General features: G+C 36.9%; 1 protein-coding gene across 4 annotated transcripts in view; it reads left to right on the top strand.

Moving 5' to 3' along the window:
* The window catches only part of PDSS2 (decaprenyl diphosphate synthase subunit 2), a 267,780-nt gene that overhangs the window by 157,483 nt on the left and 91,225 nt on the right, over positions 1-19,072 (top strand). For all 4 annotated transcript variants that reach the window (XM_023650874.2, XM_070223628.1, XM_001503961.6 and 1 more), the window contains one exon: positions 6,759-6,957. In XM_023650874.2, coding sequence (XP_023506642.1) covers positions 6,759-6,957 — 199 coding nt within the window. The remainder of the gene's footprint in view (positions 1-6,758; positions 6,958-19,072) is intronic.

The raw sequence follows: 19,072 nt of genomic DNA, 5'->3' as shown, positions 1-19,072 counted from the left end.
AATGTGGAACTATCTCCAAAAGATAGTATTAGGTGAATAAAACCAGAGTGTAGAAGTATGTGTGTAAAATGTCTTTGCCATTTTTATGGTGTAACTTTTATTGATCGTATTTTTCAGGAATTTATTTAGCTGCATATAACAGGACTCTGACAAACAGTAGCTTAAAAGAGTGCAGTGTTTATTTATCTCAGATAACAAGAGGTCTAGAGATGGGCCTCTCAGAGCTGGTATAGCCCTCACAGAAGTAGGTTATCAGGGGTCCAGGTTTCTGTTCTCTTCCTGCTCTACCATCCCCAGGTTGGGGGCCCTCTTTAGGATCCCGAGGTCTCCACTGTGCCTCCATGCAGCTGTGCCATGTTCTAGACAGGAAGAAGGGGAAAGCCCAAAATGCCAAAGGTGCACGCCAACTGAATCTGTCCAGGAAATTAGTAGATTTCTCAGAAATTCCATGTAGTGGATTTCTACTTACATTCTTGGCCAGAAGGTGCTCCGCAATCACCTCTAGCCTCAGGGGATCTTGGAGAAGTGAGTATTTTAAGTGAATACATAGTCACTCCAAATATAGTTGAAGGTATGTTGGTAGTGAGGAAGGAAAGAATGGATAGGTAACTAGCAATGTCTGCCATCCTTACTTCTAAAGCCTAGGATGCTGAAAAATTAGGAGAAATGTTGGAAGAAAATGGATCAAAGCACATGAAGTTGTTTAACATATAATTGAAAGAAAGATTTGGTGAAAATTCTTGTGAAAACATCAATTAATCCTCAGGGTTTCTTTCAATCTGGTAATTACTTCCTTACTCTGATTACTTAACATAAGTGGTATTCATTTTTGACTCTTTTCCAATCAAGATTTAGCATAAAAAATACCCAAGAGTACTAAAATATGTGTACATAAAATGACGTGAAGACTTTTATTTAAGATAATTTTGAAAATCCAGTACGTTGAAAGTTTACTAGATTGCTTTGGGTGGCTAAAATAGGAATAAGATAATGAGAAGAAAATTTTCCCAGATTCTTTCATACTGTCGCTACTTCTCTGCCACACACTAAATTAGACTCTTGCATAATGTGATCTGGAGTTGCTTATCTGATGACAAAATCTTAGAAGTTGAGAGCGCAGTACTAGATGGTGGAACTGCAGGACAGATTTAAAGATGACCAATCATTTCATTTCTGTTTCCTGTAGAAAAGTAGGTGTCATTAATCACAACATTTTTGTCTCTTTTTAACTATTAACTGCCAGGCTAGATAATTGTTTTTTTTAAATCCCTGAATCTTGGAATTCAGGAATTGGAAGAAACTGTTTCTCTAATTATTCTCCTTTCAGTGATGAGAAGACCAAGGGCCTGCGCGTTTTCAGGGATTTGCCCATGATCTGTCTGAAGTTGTAGATGGAGGTAGAACTAGTATCCAGATCCCTGGTTGAGCTAGATCACTTGATTCGGTTCTGATCAAATGATTTGGAAACGACTCAACTGCTTTCCCCAGTTACTATGAACAAGTCAAGTATGCTCGTAATATGCTTTCTCCTAGGAAATTCTTTTCTGTAATGCCTAGAACTAGGGATGAAAATTGAACAAGTTTGTCATGGGCATAGACTAGCATTGGTAACATTGGTAACTTGGCTTCTTTTCCTCCTTCATTTACTATTCATTAAGTAAATAAACATTTTAAGTTATCCTTGGTCACTATGACAAGGTGGCTCTGAGTTCCAGCTTTGTCCTTTACAAACTGAATGTTCTTGATCAAGTGTTTAACCTCCCCATACCTGCTGTAATTAAACTCACAAGTTGATACATAAATGAAAGTTCTTTGTGAATGGTGGGTACTGTACAAATGGTGGGTTTTCACTTTTATTGTTACCATTGTTTTTGTTGTTTCTGGCCATGTGGCACTTACAGACTGCTATTTATTTAATGAATGTTGTTTTATGATTATAGATGTCTTTATTAAAAGCTCATAATCACTCATTTTCATCCTTAGGGTGATTCAAAACACCTACAACTTCTTGCATGCCTGGTTATTACTTTCTTTCATAAGCTGAACTGCATAAAAGATTTATCCAATGCTTAAACCTTCTTGAGTTTTATAGTTGCTCATAATCTCATTGTGCAATTTTTGTGAAATGTGGCAATATGGATCTTTACAGTGAATGATTTTGTAAACCAGAAAAAGGATACTAATAAAATACAGTTTTATTCCTTTCTTTGAGTCACTTTTTTAAAGGATAAGTTTAAAAAAAAATTTTTAATGTTTTCTGTTAACTTCTCAGTAGTCTTAGAAGCCTCCAGCCTTGGTCATTTTCTCTGGGATATAATGAGGTTTTAATCTAAATCATGAATTTGCTGTTTTCTTAGAAGCTGTTTAACTCACTGGTTCATCTTCTCCTTCTCCAATTTGGAATCAAGTACAATATTTCCACTGGGTCATTTTTACATATTCTTTTACTTTTTTTTTTAACAAAGGAAATTAAAAATGTGATTTTTCTTTTATAGATGCCACCTTGCTTGGCTCCTTTATCTAATTGTATCTTTATGTAGTTATTGTATTATGGTTGTTAAGCTAGTACCATATTTTTTTGAAAGAAGAGTCTCATATTTATTATTTGATTATTTTATATTTATTTGTCTCCGTGTCTAAGGCTGTTGTCCTAGGTTAAATGCTTAAATTTGACCTTTAGGTCAAGCCCTTTCGTTACATTTCCCTTGGACCTTTGTAATAGCTTCTTCCAAAGATCTCTCTACTTTCATTTTTTTTACTTTTTCAGATTTTCTACGTATCACCTTCAGAATATTCTTCCCAAATCATTTAAAAATATATATAATCCTCCCTTCTCAAAAACATTGCCTAAGTAGTAAAATGCACACCCTTTAATCTGCCATAACCTAGTTCCAGATTCTGATTTCTCACTTATCCACGCAGACCCTGTACTCTGGCCAAACTGACCTCACCCCGGATCACATTTTTCTATTCTTGCCTTTGCGAAGTCTTAAGTCCTGTTCTTCCTTATTCTGGGGTTTCTAATCCCTACTGTTGTCTCTGCACTTTCTCTCCAGCTGTGGAAATTCTGCTTATCTTTCTAAGGCCCAGCTCAAATTTACCTTCTTCAGAGGAACTTTTAAAAATCATTTAACTGGCATATCTAGGAGGCAGCCTAGTATAGTAGAAATAGATTGGGTTTTGAAGTTTCTATTGGTTATCTATTGTTGCATAACAAACTGCCCCCAAATTTGGTGGCTTAAAACAGTGATCATTTTGGGGCCAGCCTGGTGGCACAGCGGTTAAGTTTGCACGTTCTGCTTTGGCGGTCCGGGGATCCCTGGTTCGGATCCTGGATGCGGACCTGCACACTGCTGTCAAGCCATGCTGTGACAGGCATCCCACATATAAAGTAGAGGAAGACAGGCACGGATGTTAGCTCAGGGCTATCTTCCTCAGCAAAAAGAGAAGGATTGATGGTGGATGTTAGCTCAGGACTAATCTTCCTCAAAAACAAACAAACGAAAATAGTGATCATTTGTTTCTCATAGTTCTGTGAGTTGGCTAGACTGTTACTCTGCTGGGTTTTCCTGGGTTTATTTATGTGGCTGCATTTACCTGGTAGGTTAACTGGGGGCTGAGTGTGGCTAGGAGAGCTGGGCACCTCTCTTTCATTCTCAAGGAGGCTAGACTAGATTTCTTCACATATAGTCTCAGGGCAGCATTCCAAGAGGGTAAGCCCCAATGCAAAAGAGCTTTCCAAGCTTGTGTGTCTCACATTTGCTGGTGTCCCATTGGCCAAACAAGTCACATAATCAAGCTCAGAGTCAATAAAGGAAGAGACCACATGTGACGTGGATATCAGGAGATGTGATTCATTAGTGGCCATTAGTGTAACAATCTGCCGCAGTGTACCCACTGGTCCCAGTGATTCACATTCCTCCCTTATGCAAAATATACTGACCACCTCCCAAGACCCCAAAGTCTCATCTATTTCATGGCATCAAGCTCCAGGTCCATGATCTCATAACTTATGTTAGGTCCAGATGTGGATGTGGCTCCAGAGTTGCAGCCCCTCTTAATCCAGGGACCTGGGAACTAAAAGTACAAGTTATCTACCCCAACCCCACCACCACTACACATCCAACGTACAATGGTGAGTCAGGAACAAGATAACTACAATAGTCACTTCCATTAAAAAGAGGGAGGAGGAGGGGCTGGGCCCATGGCTGAGTGGTTAAGTTTGTGCACTCTGCTTCAGGGGCCCAGGGTTTTGCCAGTTCATATCCTGGGCGTGGACCTAGCACCACTCATCAAGCTGTGCTGAGGCGGCATTCCACATGCCACAACTGGAAGGACCCACAACTAAGATATACAACCATGTACTGGGGGCTTTGGGGGGAAGAAGGAAAAATAAAATCTTTAAAAAGGAAAAAAAGGGGCTGACTTGGTGGCACAGCAGTTAAGTTCGAATGTTCTGCTTTGGCAGCCCAGGGTCCACTGGTTCAGTGTGGACCTATGCACTGCTTGTGAAGCCATGCTGTAGCAGGCGTCCCACATAAAATAGAAGAAGATGGGCACGGATGTTAGGTCAGGGCCAATCTTCCTCAGCAAAAAAGAGGAGGATTAGGGGCTGGCCCCATGGCCGAGTGGTTAAGTTCACGCGCTCCGCTGCAGGCGGTCCAGTGCTTCGTTAGTTCGAATCCTGGGCGTGGACATGGCACTGCTCATCAAACCACGCTGAGGCAGCGTCCCACATGCCACAACTAGAAGGACCCACAACGAAGAATATACTACTATGTACCAGGGGACTTTGGGGAGAAAAAGGAAAAAAATAAAATCTTTAAAAAAAAAAAAAGAGGAGGATTGGCAGCAGATGTTAGCTCAGGGCTAATCTTCCTCAAAAAAAAAAAGAACAAAACTTTTTGGGATTTCTGTGAATCTCATTAGAGTTTATTCCATATCCTAACAACAACATCCATAATTCTTTTTGAGACAGACCTCTCTACTTTAGGTTAGTGTGAGGCTGCCATGGGACAATACCCTTATAGTTCTTAAAAGACCCTTTGTCTACCTAAGGAGTCTACTAGGCATCACTTTAAATATTTAGGTCTTTACAAAAGTTCTTATAGCCGTACTTTTTATTTGGTCTTTTTTCTAATACCATTTCTTACTTTGAGAATCTTTTCCTGGAGAGACTGGAAAAGTGAATCAGTTTTATTTTCAACCTAGCAAGTCTTTGATCCTTTATTGTTCCTCTAAATTATTCTTCCAAACTAAACAATTCTCCCTTTAGCTCATCTCTTTCTTGTTACCTTGTCATATGCAGTGAAAAAACTCCAGCTTACATTTGCTGCATTCTGCTGGAAAATCTCCTTATCCAGATCCATAAGTTTATTAGATATATTTTCTGTCTTTCAAGTTACCATAGGCAACCATTTTGCCAATTGTCTCACGACCTTAAAAACCAGTATGTCCTGTCTGAGTCCTGCAGGAACAATCTCCTTACTGCCTTTCCAGCTTTTACTAAGAGCTTGCTTTTTCTTCAGCCTTTTCCTTTAGCCCCCACCATTCAGACTCAAAGCCATTGACGCATATTTGAGGCTTTTGTGAGCAGCACCCCATTCCTAGATATACGGTTTCTGTATCAGATATCTATTGCTGCATAGCGAACTACCCTAAAATTTAGTGACTTGAAACAACCATTTTATTTCTTACCATTCTGTGGATTGGCTAGATGCTTGTTCTGCCTGGGGTCACTCATGTCACTGCTTTGGACAAGCCTTAATGTATAAGCACTTATCAGGCTTTGCTTGTGTCACATTTGCTAATGTCTTTTTGGCCAAAGTCAGTCACATAGCCAAGCCCAGAGTTAGTGTGGAAGGAACTATACAGGAGCTTGGAAACCAAGAGGCATGATTCACATGGGGCCATTTATAACAGATTCTAACAGATTTCCATTTCCACCTTACAGTGTGCCTTTAGGCAAGTCATTTAACTATATGCAACAATTTTCTTACCTGTAAAAAGAGGTTGGTAATACCTATCGTAGGGGGGTTATGAGGTTTAAATTTTTTAGTAATTACTGATTTTATTATTATTATAAAAGTAATAGTTTTATCATTGTAGAAAATGTACAAACTATAGAAAAATACAAAAAAGAAACAAACATCTCCTGAAATCCCATCTGATACAGTATGATACTGTAAGCTCCGCAAGGGCCTTCTCTATCTTATTTACTACTTAAGGTGTATATCTTAGTTCTTATTCTGAAAGGTAAGGTCCTTGAAGAAAGAGACCACATTTTATTCATCTCTGTAAAGCCCATAGCTTTGCATTTAGGATTAAAAGAGGTAATGTATAAAACTACTTGGCTTAATGTCTGACACAGCTTATGTTCCCACTTAAATTTGAGTTCTGTTAGATTCTAGTAAGGATTCTCAGAAATCCTAAAGTTACGGAAGCAGGGGAGGTATACTGAGAACAAAGTATCTAAATGGAATAGTGGAAGGTGGCCCTCCACTGGCCAGCTTCTCTCTGGGGAATCCTGGTTACTCCTGGGATAGAGAGTGAGCAAGATTATAGAGAAGGAAGGTGTCAAGATCTGCTTGTAGGTCCCAAACTACTCAGTGGGGAGAACTCTATAAAAAACTTCATAAGAAAGGAATAATAAAAAAACAGACTAATCACTGAAATATTTTATTGTTGAAAACTGAAGTCCAATATTACTGATAAGAGGGTATTTTTGACACTCAGACAATCTTTCCTTTATGTTTTAGTCAAAGAAGTTTGGCAGAGATCACAGAACTTATCCATACTGCTCTCCTTGTACATCGTGGGATAGTAAATTTAAATGAATTGCAATCTTCTGATGGGCCACTGAAAGACATGCAATTTGGAAATAAAATAGCTATCCTGAGTGGAGACTTTCTTCTAGCAAATGCCTGCAATGGACTAGCTCTGCTACAGAACACCAAGGTAAAGCAGAGTTTGCCTCGGTCTGGGTAACCTTTAGGTGGCTCTTGGTTGATGGCTGGAGCCACGGAGGTCTGTGCACCCAACGCCCCTCATGTGGATGCTCAGTAAAGTTTTGCTGCTGTTGATGCAGTGTCAACACCCGGTAAAAGTGGTAAATGCTAAGAAAGTTTTGAAATGAGTTTATATTTTTTTCTGATTATAAATGAAATTATTTGTTAATTATAAGATAGTATTAAATATTTAATATAAAGAAGATATAAATAAATATTACCTATTTCACTACCCAGAGATAATCATTATTAGTTAATATTTTGATGTATTTCCTTTCAGTCTTCTGTTTGTTTGTTTATTCCTACCTTTATGTATGTGAATTTTTTTTGTAACATAGGTAACAACTTGCACATATAAGGCTTTTGTAAAATTCTGCTTGTTTTTTCCCACTTCATATTATGACATGGGCATTTTCCCATGTTATTAACACTTTTCATAGACTTTTTAATGGTTGTATATTAAATTATTTAGATGAAATATTTATTTAACAAATTCCTCATTTTTGGAATTTAGGTTGCTTCTAATTTTTTACTATCATAAATAAATCTGAAGTAAACATCTTTACACATCAATTTCCTCATTCCAGATTATTTCTTTAAGATAAATACCTAAAAGTGGTTCAAAGGGTTTAAACATTTTTACTGTTCTTGATACATATTGCCAAGCTGCTTTCTAGAAAGACTGTAGAGGTGTTTCTTATATGTTAGTTAGAATTAGGTTTGACTATAAAATAACAGTAGCCTAAACAAGATAGGAGTTTATTTTTTCTCATGTAAAAACATCCAGGACTAGTCAGTCCAAGGTTAGAATGGTGATTCTACAAAGTCAGGAACCCAGGCTCCTTCTGTCTTACCACTTTATGGCCCAAGGTAGTTGTCATCATGTTCTCACTCCTGTCAGTTGGAAGGAAGCAGAGTCTGGGGGTGGGGGTGGGGGTGGAGCAGAGCAGGGCAGATCTCCTTCCCCTGAAGGTCAAGTGAGTATACCTCCTGGTTTGCTAAGGACAGTCTCAGTCTAAGTCTGCTCTCCCAGAATCCTATCTGACTTAGCATTTGTCCTGGATTTTTCATTTTTAACAGAATGATTACTAATAATTACATTAGAATAAACCAGGGTGGGTTTCATAGATCTCCACTTCATATGTCCAGCCTCTGCCTCAGTTTTTGTCTAGTGTAGGCTAATAGTGTGTGAGATCCATGTACAGTGGAAAGAGTTCTCATGTTAAGGTCTTATTATATCTGAAAGACAACCAGCAATAACTCATCTCTTTTCCCAACCCTTTCAGACACCTCCCAATCAGGAACAGAATGTAGGGCAATTGCTGATACAACAAAGTGCACTGAATGTCTAAGGACAGGTAACTCCTTCCTGTCTAGGGTGGCAGAAGGATTTGACACTGCTGCCCCAGCTGGTCACTTAGTGTTTCACCCCGTTGTACTATGGCCCATGCATAGGCTTCAAGAGTCACAAAGCCACCAAGTACCAGTCCAAAATCTCAGTGGGAAATAGTGTAAGTTAGAGGTTTGGTGTCTATAAAATATGTATGAGAAATCAAGGCTGATCAGTTCTTTGCAGAGGGAGTAGACTGAGCCTGCTTGCTTGTATGATGTAAGCCTATAGCTGTTTTATTATTTGGCAACACTTTGTTTTTGCAAGAAACCCTTTTGGCAGCAGTAAGCTCAACATAATTAGAGTATATGTTTCATTTTTTAAAAGTACTGAATTTTTGTTTCTTGAGAAAGTTGGTAAGGAATGTGTAACTTGCACAAAATGTTTGTTGATATTTACTATCCTCTGTGGAGGCCATAGCAGTGTCACTGACCACATGAAAACAAGAAGAGTCAAATCTGCTGAAAAAGTGCCAAGATCTACTTCCAAAGTTAGTAGTTACTTTAAGGAGACTTCCTGAAGATGATGATTTGATACATGCAGTTGCAGAAGATATATATGCATAGCAGTCTGTGAAGTCTAACTTTTATTTAGATAAATTACTATTCTTCCAAGTTAATTTCACTCATTCTTGACTACAAGTTTTTATGTGCATGTAGAAAAAGGGAAGCAATAGCTTTGTTTGTTAGCTCTATTGGCAGGAGAAGAACTTGGCAAAAAAGTTAAATAATTCCAGTTTTAGTTGTCTGTCATCAGCTACTTTAAACAATTAAATCATTTTAGTTAATTCTAAAAATGATTTATTTTTTCTATCCATTCATGGAATCAAGGTAAAGCTTTTGGAAGTATATTCTGTCAGAGGTAAAACCATTATGAGTGAGATTGGAAATTCAGTTTGAAAGTTCAATATGGGAGATAAAATTATTTGTTTATAATAATAATAAAGTACAAATTTTGGTGAAACACACACTGTTATGGCAAAAACAATGTTCTCCCTACATTGAGAAACCTGTGAGTAGTTGATTTGGTTATGGCATGCCCATAATTCATAATTGCATCCAAACAAGCGTCAACGTTATACTAATTAAAATAGAAGCTATTGTTATAAAAATTGACAAATATCTTTATAGTCAGAGTCTCTGAAGTACAAGATTTGAGGGATATATCTGATGTTGAGTATAAAAATACACTTCAGCGCTGCAGTATGTGCTTTCTCTCTTTGTTGCCTGTCATCAATGAGATTTTTGAAATCTTTATACCCAACAATGGTATTGAACTTTGCTATAAATGGGTCATCAAAATTTTCGTGATATTTTGTTCAAAATCAGTTAGAAATCTTTTTTTTTTTTTTGAGGAAGATTAGCCCTGAGCTAACTCCCGCCAGTCCTCTTTTTGCTGAGGAAGACTGGCCCTGAGCTAACATCCATGCCCATCTTCCTCTACTTTATATGTGGGACGCCTACCACAGCATGGCGTGCCAAGCGGTGCCATGTCTGCACCCGGGATCCAAACCGGCAAACCTCAGGCCACTGAAGCGGAACATGCGCACTTAACTGCTGCGCCACTGGGCCAGCCCCCATCAGTTAGAAATCTTAAATCAAGTGTTCAACAAATGGAACAGCAAATGAAGCTTTTAGGGAATTATAATTAATGAAAACAAAGCTTCCATTGGAATTTTTCCCTACAATAGCAAGGAAAGAACTGAACAAAATAAATTGTAACAACTCAAATACTACACAGGATTAAATTTTGCAATTCTATAATTATGATCTGGAATATCTCACCTTGCAGGAAGAATCTTTTGGTCGTGCTCCTCTTTTGAATAAATTATGCATACACACACAGGAATGAAATGAAATTGAGAAAGGCTAGATTTTGCATCTAATTTTGGCAAAACATTCAAAAGAATCATAGAAACAATTTATCTGACAAGTGTTGTCTTATAAAAATAAAAACATTTGTCAAAGAAAGGTACTCTGAAGGAAACAAAAAAAGACAGTACCTTGAAAATATTTGAGCTGGAGTAGTTACACTTTTCATCATTAAAAAAATTAGAATTGAGTATCCCTGCCATTTAGCAAATTTGCTCTGAGCTTACCAGGTTAACTCAGAACCTGTAGAAAGAACATTTTCTCAATTAAAGATATAGTGATCTACCAATAAGAATCAATTGAAGGTATCAATAATTTCAAATTAATTAATCATACAGTGCAACTGTGAAGAATATTACTGGCAGTTTTGTTTTAAAATGCCATATATTAAAAAGCACATTCTTCAGAAAAAGCCAGTTACACAATATTAGAGACAGATATGGCTAAGAAACAAATTAAAGTGTGTGAATATGTACCAAGAATAATTATTCTACTGTCTGTTTTTTAATATTCAGGTAATCAATGTAAAGAAATTCTTTTTCATTTTGTTTTAATGTACATAGATATGTGTTATTTCTATTTCTTTTGAAATTTTATTTTTGAAAATAGTTTTTGAGTAGAACTAGTTAACAAGTCCACCAATATGATAAAATCGACTGTTGGTGAATAAATGCAAATTTCAAAAAGTATAAAATTTTAATTATTTTAGCACTCCCTTTTACTCTCAAGTGTCCCAGTTTGGATAATAAATTATATAGTGTCATCACTTTAAAGACATTTCTCAGAAGCTATCTGAGATCCTTCTGCTTACATCCTTTTGACCAGAATTTAGTGATATGGCCACACTTAGCTGTAAGGGAGTCTAGGAAATGTAGACTTTATTGTGGATAACCATATACCCTGCCAAAAATCTGGAAGATTCAGAGAAGGGAGATAAGTAGCATTCTTCCCTACCTTCCCATCGTATTTTAAGCTACATATTTTCGTAAGATAGACCTGCTGATTTTTAGAAAATAGTATAGTACCTTTAATATATAGTTTATATTCACGTGAAAAGGAAGCTAAAGTAAGAAATGAATTGGGGTCCGGCCCCATGTCCTAGTGGTTAAGTTTGCGCACTCTGCTTCCGTGGCCCAGGGTTTCTCTGGTTCAGATCCTGGGTGCGGACACGGCAGCACTCATCAACCCATGTTGAGGTGGCATCCCACATAGCACAACCAGAGGCACTCACAACTAGAATATACAACTATGTACTGGGGGCCTTTGGGGAGAAGAAGAAAAAGGGAAAAAAAAAAAAGATTGGCAACAGATGTTAGCTCAAGTGCCAATCTTTTTTTTTTTTTTTTTTTTTGTGGAAGATTAGCCCTGAGCTAACTACTGCCAGTCCTCCTCTTTTTGCTGAGGAAGCCTGGCCCTGAGCTAACATCGTGCCCATCTTCCTCTACTTTATAAGTGGGACGCCTACCACAGCATGGCTTGCCAAGCGGTGCCATGTCCACACCCGGGATCTGAACTGGCGAACCCCGGGCCGCTGAGAAGCAGAACGTGCGAACTTAACCGCTGCACCACCGGGCCAGCCCCTCAGATGCCAATCTTTAAAGAAAATAAAAAAAGAAATGAATTGGCCATATAAAATGGAATAATAGATAATCTCAAATCTCTCTCCAGAGATTTATTGCCTTTTGGACATTATTTTTTTTCACCCTCAAATTGCTGTATTTTCTGTGTATAGTCTACTTTGATGGGTCTTGCTAAATTCCCTCCTTTACTGTAATTCGCACATTAGCAGAAGGGTAAGTGATCCCTTGTCCCTGGGAGCCACTCTGACTGCATCATCTGTCTCCTCTCTTCACCATACCTGCTGTGGCCTCTGATGAGCTTTGGGCCTTGGAGAAGGAAGAGGCTTCACAAAGGGCAGGTCTGGTATAGTTTCTGGGTGCCTTGAGCTGCACATGACTGGCTCTAGCCACACTGTCTAGTCATGGATTCAGCCCACATACCTGAGAGGAAGAGATGTTATAGACATAGTTAATTAGGTCCACATTTCAGTAATTAGCCCTCATCCTGGCCCCCACCTTAAAAAAACAAGACTTGTTGCCTTTAGACAAATTTTTGTTTTCTCTAATCATCAGTTTTCACTTACTTTAAGCTATTCTGATAAAATCTTATATAAGATTAAGATTGTGGTATTTAGTACCAATATAATCATGCTATAATGACACAAGTATTCACTTGCTTTAATCACTTCATTTTATGGGAATAATATTTAATGTGTTCCTTTCTCTTAGCCAGCTTGTGTCACTCACACATTCTTTCTTTCAGTGTGGTTCAAGTTCAGAGAAAATGGAGGCTTTACTCCCATCAAAATCAAATCAGATTCACAGTCTGTGAAATCCACTCTTGGTGTTTTGCATTCAGAAGCATCACTATGAATGTTCCAGAGTCTAAGACCTCCACCATCTGCTCCATTAGGCACTGGATTTCAGTAGCACTACTTGATTTACAAAAAAAAGAAAGAAAGAAAGAAAGAAAAAAAAACCCTTAGCATATCCAAGCAACAGTTCAGCCTGAAGCTTCTCCTTGAAATAAGAATGATCAGGCATTGCCTTCCCCTTCAGTGAGCCCTATACCTTTATGGTCTGCACAGGTTTGCACCCTTAGATTTGCATTTTATCAACCTTTATCTGGTCAGTAATTTTTTTTCTTTTTAGGCCATAGTATGTTTTTTTTTTTCAACTTGATAGTTGTGTGTTGAACTGAACCCTTTATTCTGTGCAACCCTCCTATTCATCCAAAACATGGATCTTTTGCACCTTGTTCTTCAAAGGGTCATTGAAGGCTCTACAAGGTCAATTTCAAAAGATGCTTCCCTGGCTCACTTTTTATGAAAGACCTTGAGTACCATGTCCAGGGGTCTGTAATTGATCTTCTACAAATCGAGGCTTTTAGTAGCCCTCTTTTAATCATAATAGATGATTTCCAAATCATGTGAACTGTATTTTAAAATGAGGAGATTGTAAGGGGTAACTAAAATGCTTGAAAGTCAAGAATTCTCTTTGATAAAGTGTCTCCCCCATATTCAGAACCAGTTCCTTTCATTTAAATACTTGGCAGTATTCCCATTAGAATATTTTTTTAAGGAAAGTGAAGTTATATCTCAGAAGAGGACTAATTTTATTAAATGAGTTCCCAGAAGCTTAAGTTGATTAAGGATAATACTAACCATTAATAGGGTTTTTTTTGTGGGGGGGAGGAGGACGTGGCAATAAATATTTCTTTGGGGTAGTATTAAGTTTTCTTAAGTTCTCTAACATGTGGTTAATGTCTTGGTAAAGTTAGATTTCTATGTAATGTGGTTTTAATTTTCTTTTATAAAAAAGAAAAATTGTCAGCAATGGCAACGTAAATAGAGACCACAGCAAGGAGGGAGCAGGCAGAATTGAATACAGAATGTCTGTATATAGTAGTATGTCACTGTTTTTTGACAGTCACAGTCTGCTTTTCCTCTGAGGGTGTATATTTAACTTGGTAATTAAAGTTAGCATCTTTGTAGCAACTTTAATTTTTTATGACTTATTCATTCTACTAATTTCTCATTTTCTTATGCTATTGGATTCTTGTCTGAAGTTCTATATTATGTGTTTATCTCTTTAATTCTCCTGAAGCAGACCATTAGATGAAGAGTTGTGCAGTCATATGAAATTCAGAGCTATTTTATGATTGCCAAGAGTAAAATTAGCAAAGTCAATTATTCTCCCTTTGGCTTTTCCCTGAAGATATTAGGGGTCTTCAAGGTAATTGCCTTAGGTAACACTTAGATTTTTAAATATCTCTAAGTATGGAAGTTGATATATTAATCCTTTGGTAATTGTGTTCTAACTGTTATAGCTATAGTCACATAAATGTGAATTAACAAGATTTTGAATTCAAGAGTGAGTTTAAAAATTAATGCTTGGGTTTTCATTCACTTTCAATTATGGAACCTAAGGTCAACTTTTTATTTTAGTTCTTTACCGTATAAAGACCTTGGACTAAAAGACCTCAGACTGCCTTTTTAAGCCGTAAATTCCCTAACTCCATTGAATTAAGTTGCTCTGTATTGTGTTCATGTAGAGCATCACTGAATGCTGAAATGATGGGGTCATGGCAGAATCTAAAATTTTAGTGTTTGAGCATCAGGCTATCAATGAGACATGCTGAATAATTGGAGAAAAATCATGAAATGGAAAAACACTATAATTTAGAAATCTAGCTGACTGTTACAGGTTTTCCTTGGTCCCTATGTTTATTTGTAGACTGGATTTATATTTTAGGATTTAGCCACAGTGCAAATAAGACTGTGTGGATTACTACTTGTCATCTTTTTTTTTTAAATAGCCAATGTTTTATATGTATAGTGATAATCCTAGTATTTCAAGAATTGAATTCACCATGCTATTTTTTTTTTAACCTTTGTAGTCATTTTCACTTAATGGACCTATCGCTCGCCCTCAGGTGGGAGACTGTGAGTTAGCCTGGGACTGGTCTAAACACCCTAGAACATTGTCGTGATGTCACTCCTGGGAGCTGTTCTATTAAGTGATTTGTATTTCTAAATAACCAGTGGCACAGATGTACTTCTTACATAGCTGATGTATTTCCTTATGTTAACTTTGTTTTCCTAAAGGCAAAAATATGTTGTTTACAAGAAATAATTTTGTTTGTATAAATATGCTTAATTTATGCATATAAATCTCCTTTTACACCGTCTATACATTTTAATAAAGAGGCTGCTATTGGTTAGTTGATGTTTATCTTATCTGTTATATTAATTTTACTTTCAAATTCATATTGAAAAGTGAAACCTAAAAACATGCTATAGCATATGAAATTTAAATTTTTCTCTATCGTATACATTTAAAGTAAGTGTTATTGTGACCTTGTGTGTTTAGAGTCTTAGTACTATTTTACTTGTGGAAATTATTGAATTAATATCTTTTAACCTCTTTAGTTCGACACCCAAGATTAATGTTCTTTTCTACATATAACCTACTCAAGTGTATATTTTCATGACTAGAGTTAATGGGTATAGAAGGTAACTGGGATGTCATATATTGTAACAATAAAAGAAACTAACTCCATATCAAATAAGTAGAGAAGTCAAAATGCTGTCATAAAATTACAATTTCAAAATCCCCAAACAAATTTGTCCAGTTTTTTCTTATCATTTCCTAACATAGCCACATGTTAAACAGACACTATGACCATTTTCTGAGCCTGCTTCCTTGCTCTTTAAAGTAAAGGTGATAAAAGATTAGTGTTTGAGAAGTGTACTAAAAATAAGAAGAGAACGTATTATGTTCTTTTAGAATTTACTATCTCATTGAAACCTTAACTTTGCCCTTTTCATGCCATTAAACAGTGGAATGAAGTATGTTTTGGGCATAGATACCATCATGCAAAATGGACACTTCTCTGAGTGTCTGTGTCAAACCAGAAACCTGATTACAAGGAAGAAGAGTAAGAGAAGCATTTCTTTGATGTGCCTGGCATTCAAAGAAGCCCATTTAAAAAAAAAGTCTGTGTTGTACAAAAAATACATCCTCTGAAATGGGTAGAGTTGAACCCCACACCATGGTTGGCCAGGAGAGGTAGAAATGTGTTGATTATGGCAATTTCATACTGAGCTTGGCAAACTCAATTTTTGTAAACTCCTTTTTCTGCTTTCCAAAATAAAATTAATTAAAACCAGCCTTTTTTCCTCCATTTTCACTGACATAAATCGCTATTTCTCCAAAGCCAGAAGGAGAAAAAAATGTATTTTCCAGCTTGAGTTATTCAGTACTCCTGCCTTTCTAAGAGGAACTTCTTGAGTTAGGAGTTTCCAAGGTCCTGGGCAGATGAAGAGCAGATTCCTTCCTTTGCGTCCTCAGCTACCTGGCCTGATGTCTCTTCTTCACCCATCCTTTCTCCACTCTGGTAGACTTGGACACAGTGCCCCTTTCTTTGTCTCTTACTGTTCACAGTTTAGTTAATTTCATCTCAGGTAATCTCCAAACTATATACACATCCTCTTCAACCCTTTGCCTCCAGTTTTTCATTTTTTCTCCTCTTACCTGTTATTTCAGAAAAATTGCCGTCCACCTTTTTGCCTTCTCCTTGCTCCTTTCAAGAGGAAAAATAAACCAAGAAACTACTTGGAGTTGAAAAACATCAGAGTAAAGCTTAGTATACTCTTGGGTTAAGAAAAAGGAAAATTCTATAATTAGAAATGAAATAGGCATAAGAAAGAACCAGTATCTACCCTCTCATCCTCTTATTAAAGTAAATTTCCCTGTAACTGTCAATGTTTAGAAATCATTTTTTTTTTTTTTTAAAGATTTTATTTTTTCCTTTTTCTCCCCAAAGTCCCCCGGTACATAGTTGTGTATTCTTCGTTGTGGGTTCTTCTAGTTGTGGCATGTGGGACGCTGCCTCAGCGTGGTCTGATGAGCAGTGCCATGTCCGCGCCCAGGATTCGAACCAACGAAACACTGGGCCGCCTGCGCGGAGCGCGCGAACTTAACCACTCGGCCACGGGGCCAGCCCCTAGAAATCATTTTTTAAATATTTTCTATTTAGTTTTGTTTTCCTGTTTTATTCAGTTGCAGGTACTGTAAGTTTGTGTTTTCTATTCTATTTTTAATTACAGCTATATGGTATTTCTAACGTTAAGGACTAACCAAGCTTTTGTGGGCTGCCCTGAGAACCTAGCAATCATTTATAACGTATGTTGGGAAAATGTGGTCTGAGCTCCAAACAATTGACTTATAGATGTAATTCCAGAATGCAGTGCATTTGTAGTCTGGTGCCTGCTGTATTAGATTAATACTGAATTTGAACACCATAAGCAAAAGAAAATTTAAGAGCATCCAAAAGGATCAACGTGACTACTTTTCATTAGTAGCCACATATAGTTCAGTTGTATTGATACAATTTTGGCTTTAGCATTCCCATCATTTTCTTGAATCCTCAGAGTTGTAAATACTCAATGAAAAAATTCACTCTAAGCCAAAATTGGCTTATGGGCCTTAACCCAGGAGCGAATTTTATTTATTTAGCAATAGTGATTGGGGAAGAGCCCTTTTCTGGCAGCTAATGACCTACTGGAGGACTTGTGTGCCCAAGGCAAAGCTGAAGGCCATTAGCCCAACAGGTCATTAACTGACAAATGCCTGACCCTGAGGTCATTTCTGATTTTGTAAACTATGGAAACATTAAAGTGGGTTTGTTGGAAAGTGTGACTGTGCCAAGGAACTTTCTTTTTAGACATTTTGGAAAATGTGTTAAATTTTTTGTTATTATTCATGTGGCTTAATTGCCTTTGTTCTGGTGCCGTTTTCACTGTGCAAAGCAAGTCAGTCAGACATCAGTAAACACCAAAACTATACTGTATGTCCAATCTTTAGTTTTTAAAGGACAATTTCCCTCTTTAGAATATCAGATTAACTGTTTCATTACTAAGCAGCTTCAGCTTACACTCTTGTGGGTCACTTATGTTTTCATAATGTGTTGAGCTATGTAGCTCTTATCTATTTTATACTTCTCAGAGATAACATATAAAGAACAAAGAGAAGTGGAAAGTGCCCTGGGGTAGAAGTCTGTGGACCTACTTCCTATCCTTGCCCCTTTTTTTTTAAATTAGCCATTTAACTTTGGACAGCTCATTTACCTCTCAGACTTCTAGTTAAGATCATTCATCTTTTTCTCCAGACTATTTATCTAGTGTCTTAAAACTCCATTTTACAAATGAAATTAGAAACTTCATAAGGTATAATATTTAAAATTTATTAAAATTAGTATCAAACATTTAACAATTAATAATTTTTAATTTAAAAAATAATATTAACTTATAGTTTTGAGTGTTTACTATATAGTAGACTCTGTTGTAAGTGCTTCATGTATATTAACCCATTTAATCTCTCCTGAGGCACAGGAAAGAGTTAAGTAATTTCCTTGAGGTAACACTGCTAATAAATGGTGGAGCTGCTCTTTAATTTCAGGCAATCTAATTCCAAAATCTTCATGCTTAACTAAAGTAGAAAACTAACAAACCAACAAAGAACCATGATACCTTTTCTTTTTTTTTTAATCTTATTATATTTTTGTGTGTGTGAAGAAGATTGGCCCTGAGCTAACATCTGTTGCCAGCCTTCCTCTTTTTGCTTGAGGAAGATTGTTGCTGAGCTAACATCTATGCCAGTCTTCCTCTATTTTGTATGTGGGAGGCCGCCACAGTGTCGCTTGATGAGCGGTGCTAGGTCCGTGCCAATATCTGAACCTGCAAACCCCAGTCCCCAAAGTGGAGCACATGAACTTCACCACCACCAGCTGGCCCCACCATGATACCTTTTTTGCCAGCAATTTTGCATTATCGATCCTGGAATTTATAATGTCTTAAACAACTAGTTGTTTTAAAATATTGGAATAAACATTTCAGTGCAAACATCAATAGGGGCTTTATGAAACATTCTACAGAAATAACTAGTAAGCAAAGGCAACTTGTTTTCTTGGTTTCTTCATCTGTAAAATAAAGGCAGCATTATCTCCATCCACTACATTCTTGTCAATTCCAGTATTTTACAATTCCGAGTGTTGTAGGAAAGAATCCAAACTTACAACACGTAACTAGATCCTGAAAATGGCATGAAATATGAAGAAAAACAAAGGAATCGAGAAAAATTGTTAATAAAATCAGAGATATAATAGAGAACTCAAAATTTTTTATGAATGTCTGAGATCTGGAGATTTATAAACATATTTCAGCAGTCAAAGCAATACTCCAA

The sequence above is a fragment of the Equus caballus genome, chromosome 10 (assembly GCF_041296265.1).
Source record: "Equus caballus isolate H_3958 breed thoroughbred chromosome 10, TB-T2T, whole genome shotgun sequence".
NCBI lineage: Eukaryota > Metazoa > Chordata > Mammalia > Perissodactyla > Equidae > Equus > Equus caballus.
Note: the sequence above shows the minus strand (reverse complement) of the source record. Positions and strands in the feature narration are given on the sequence as shown.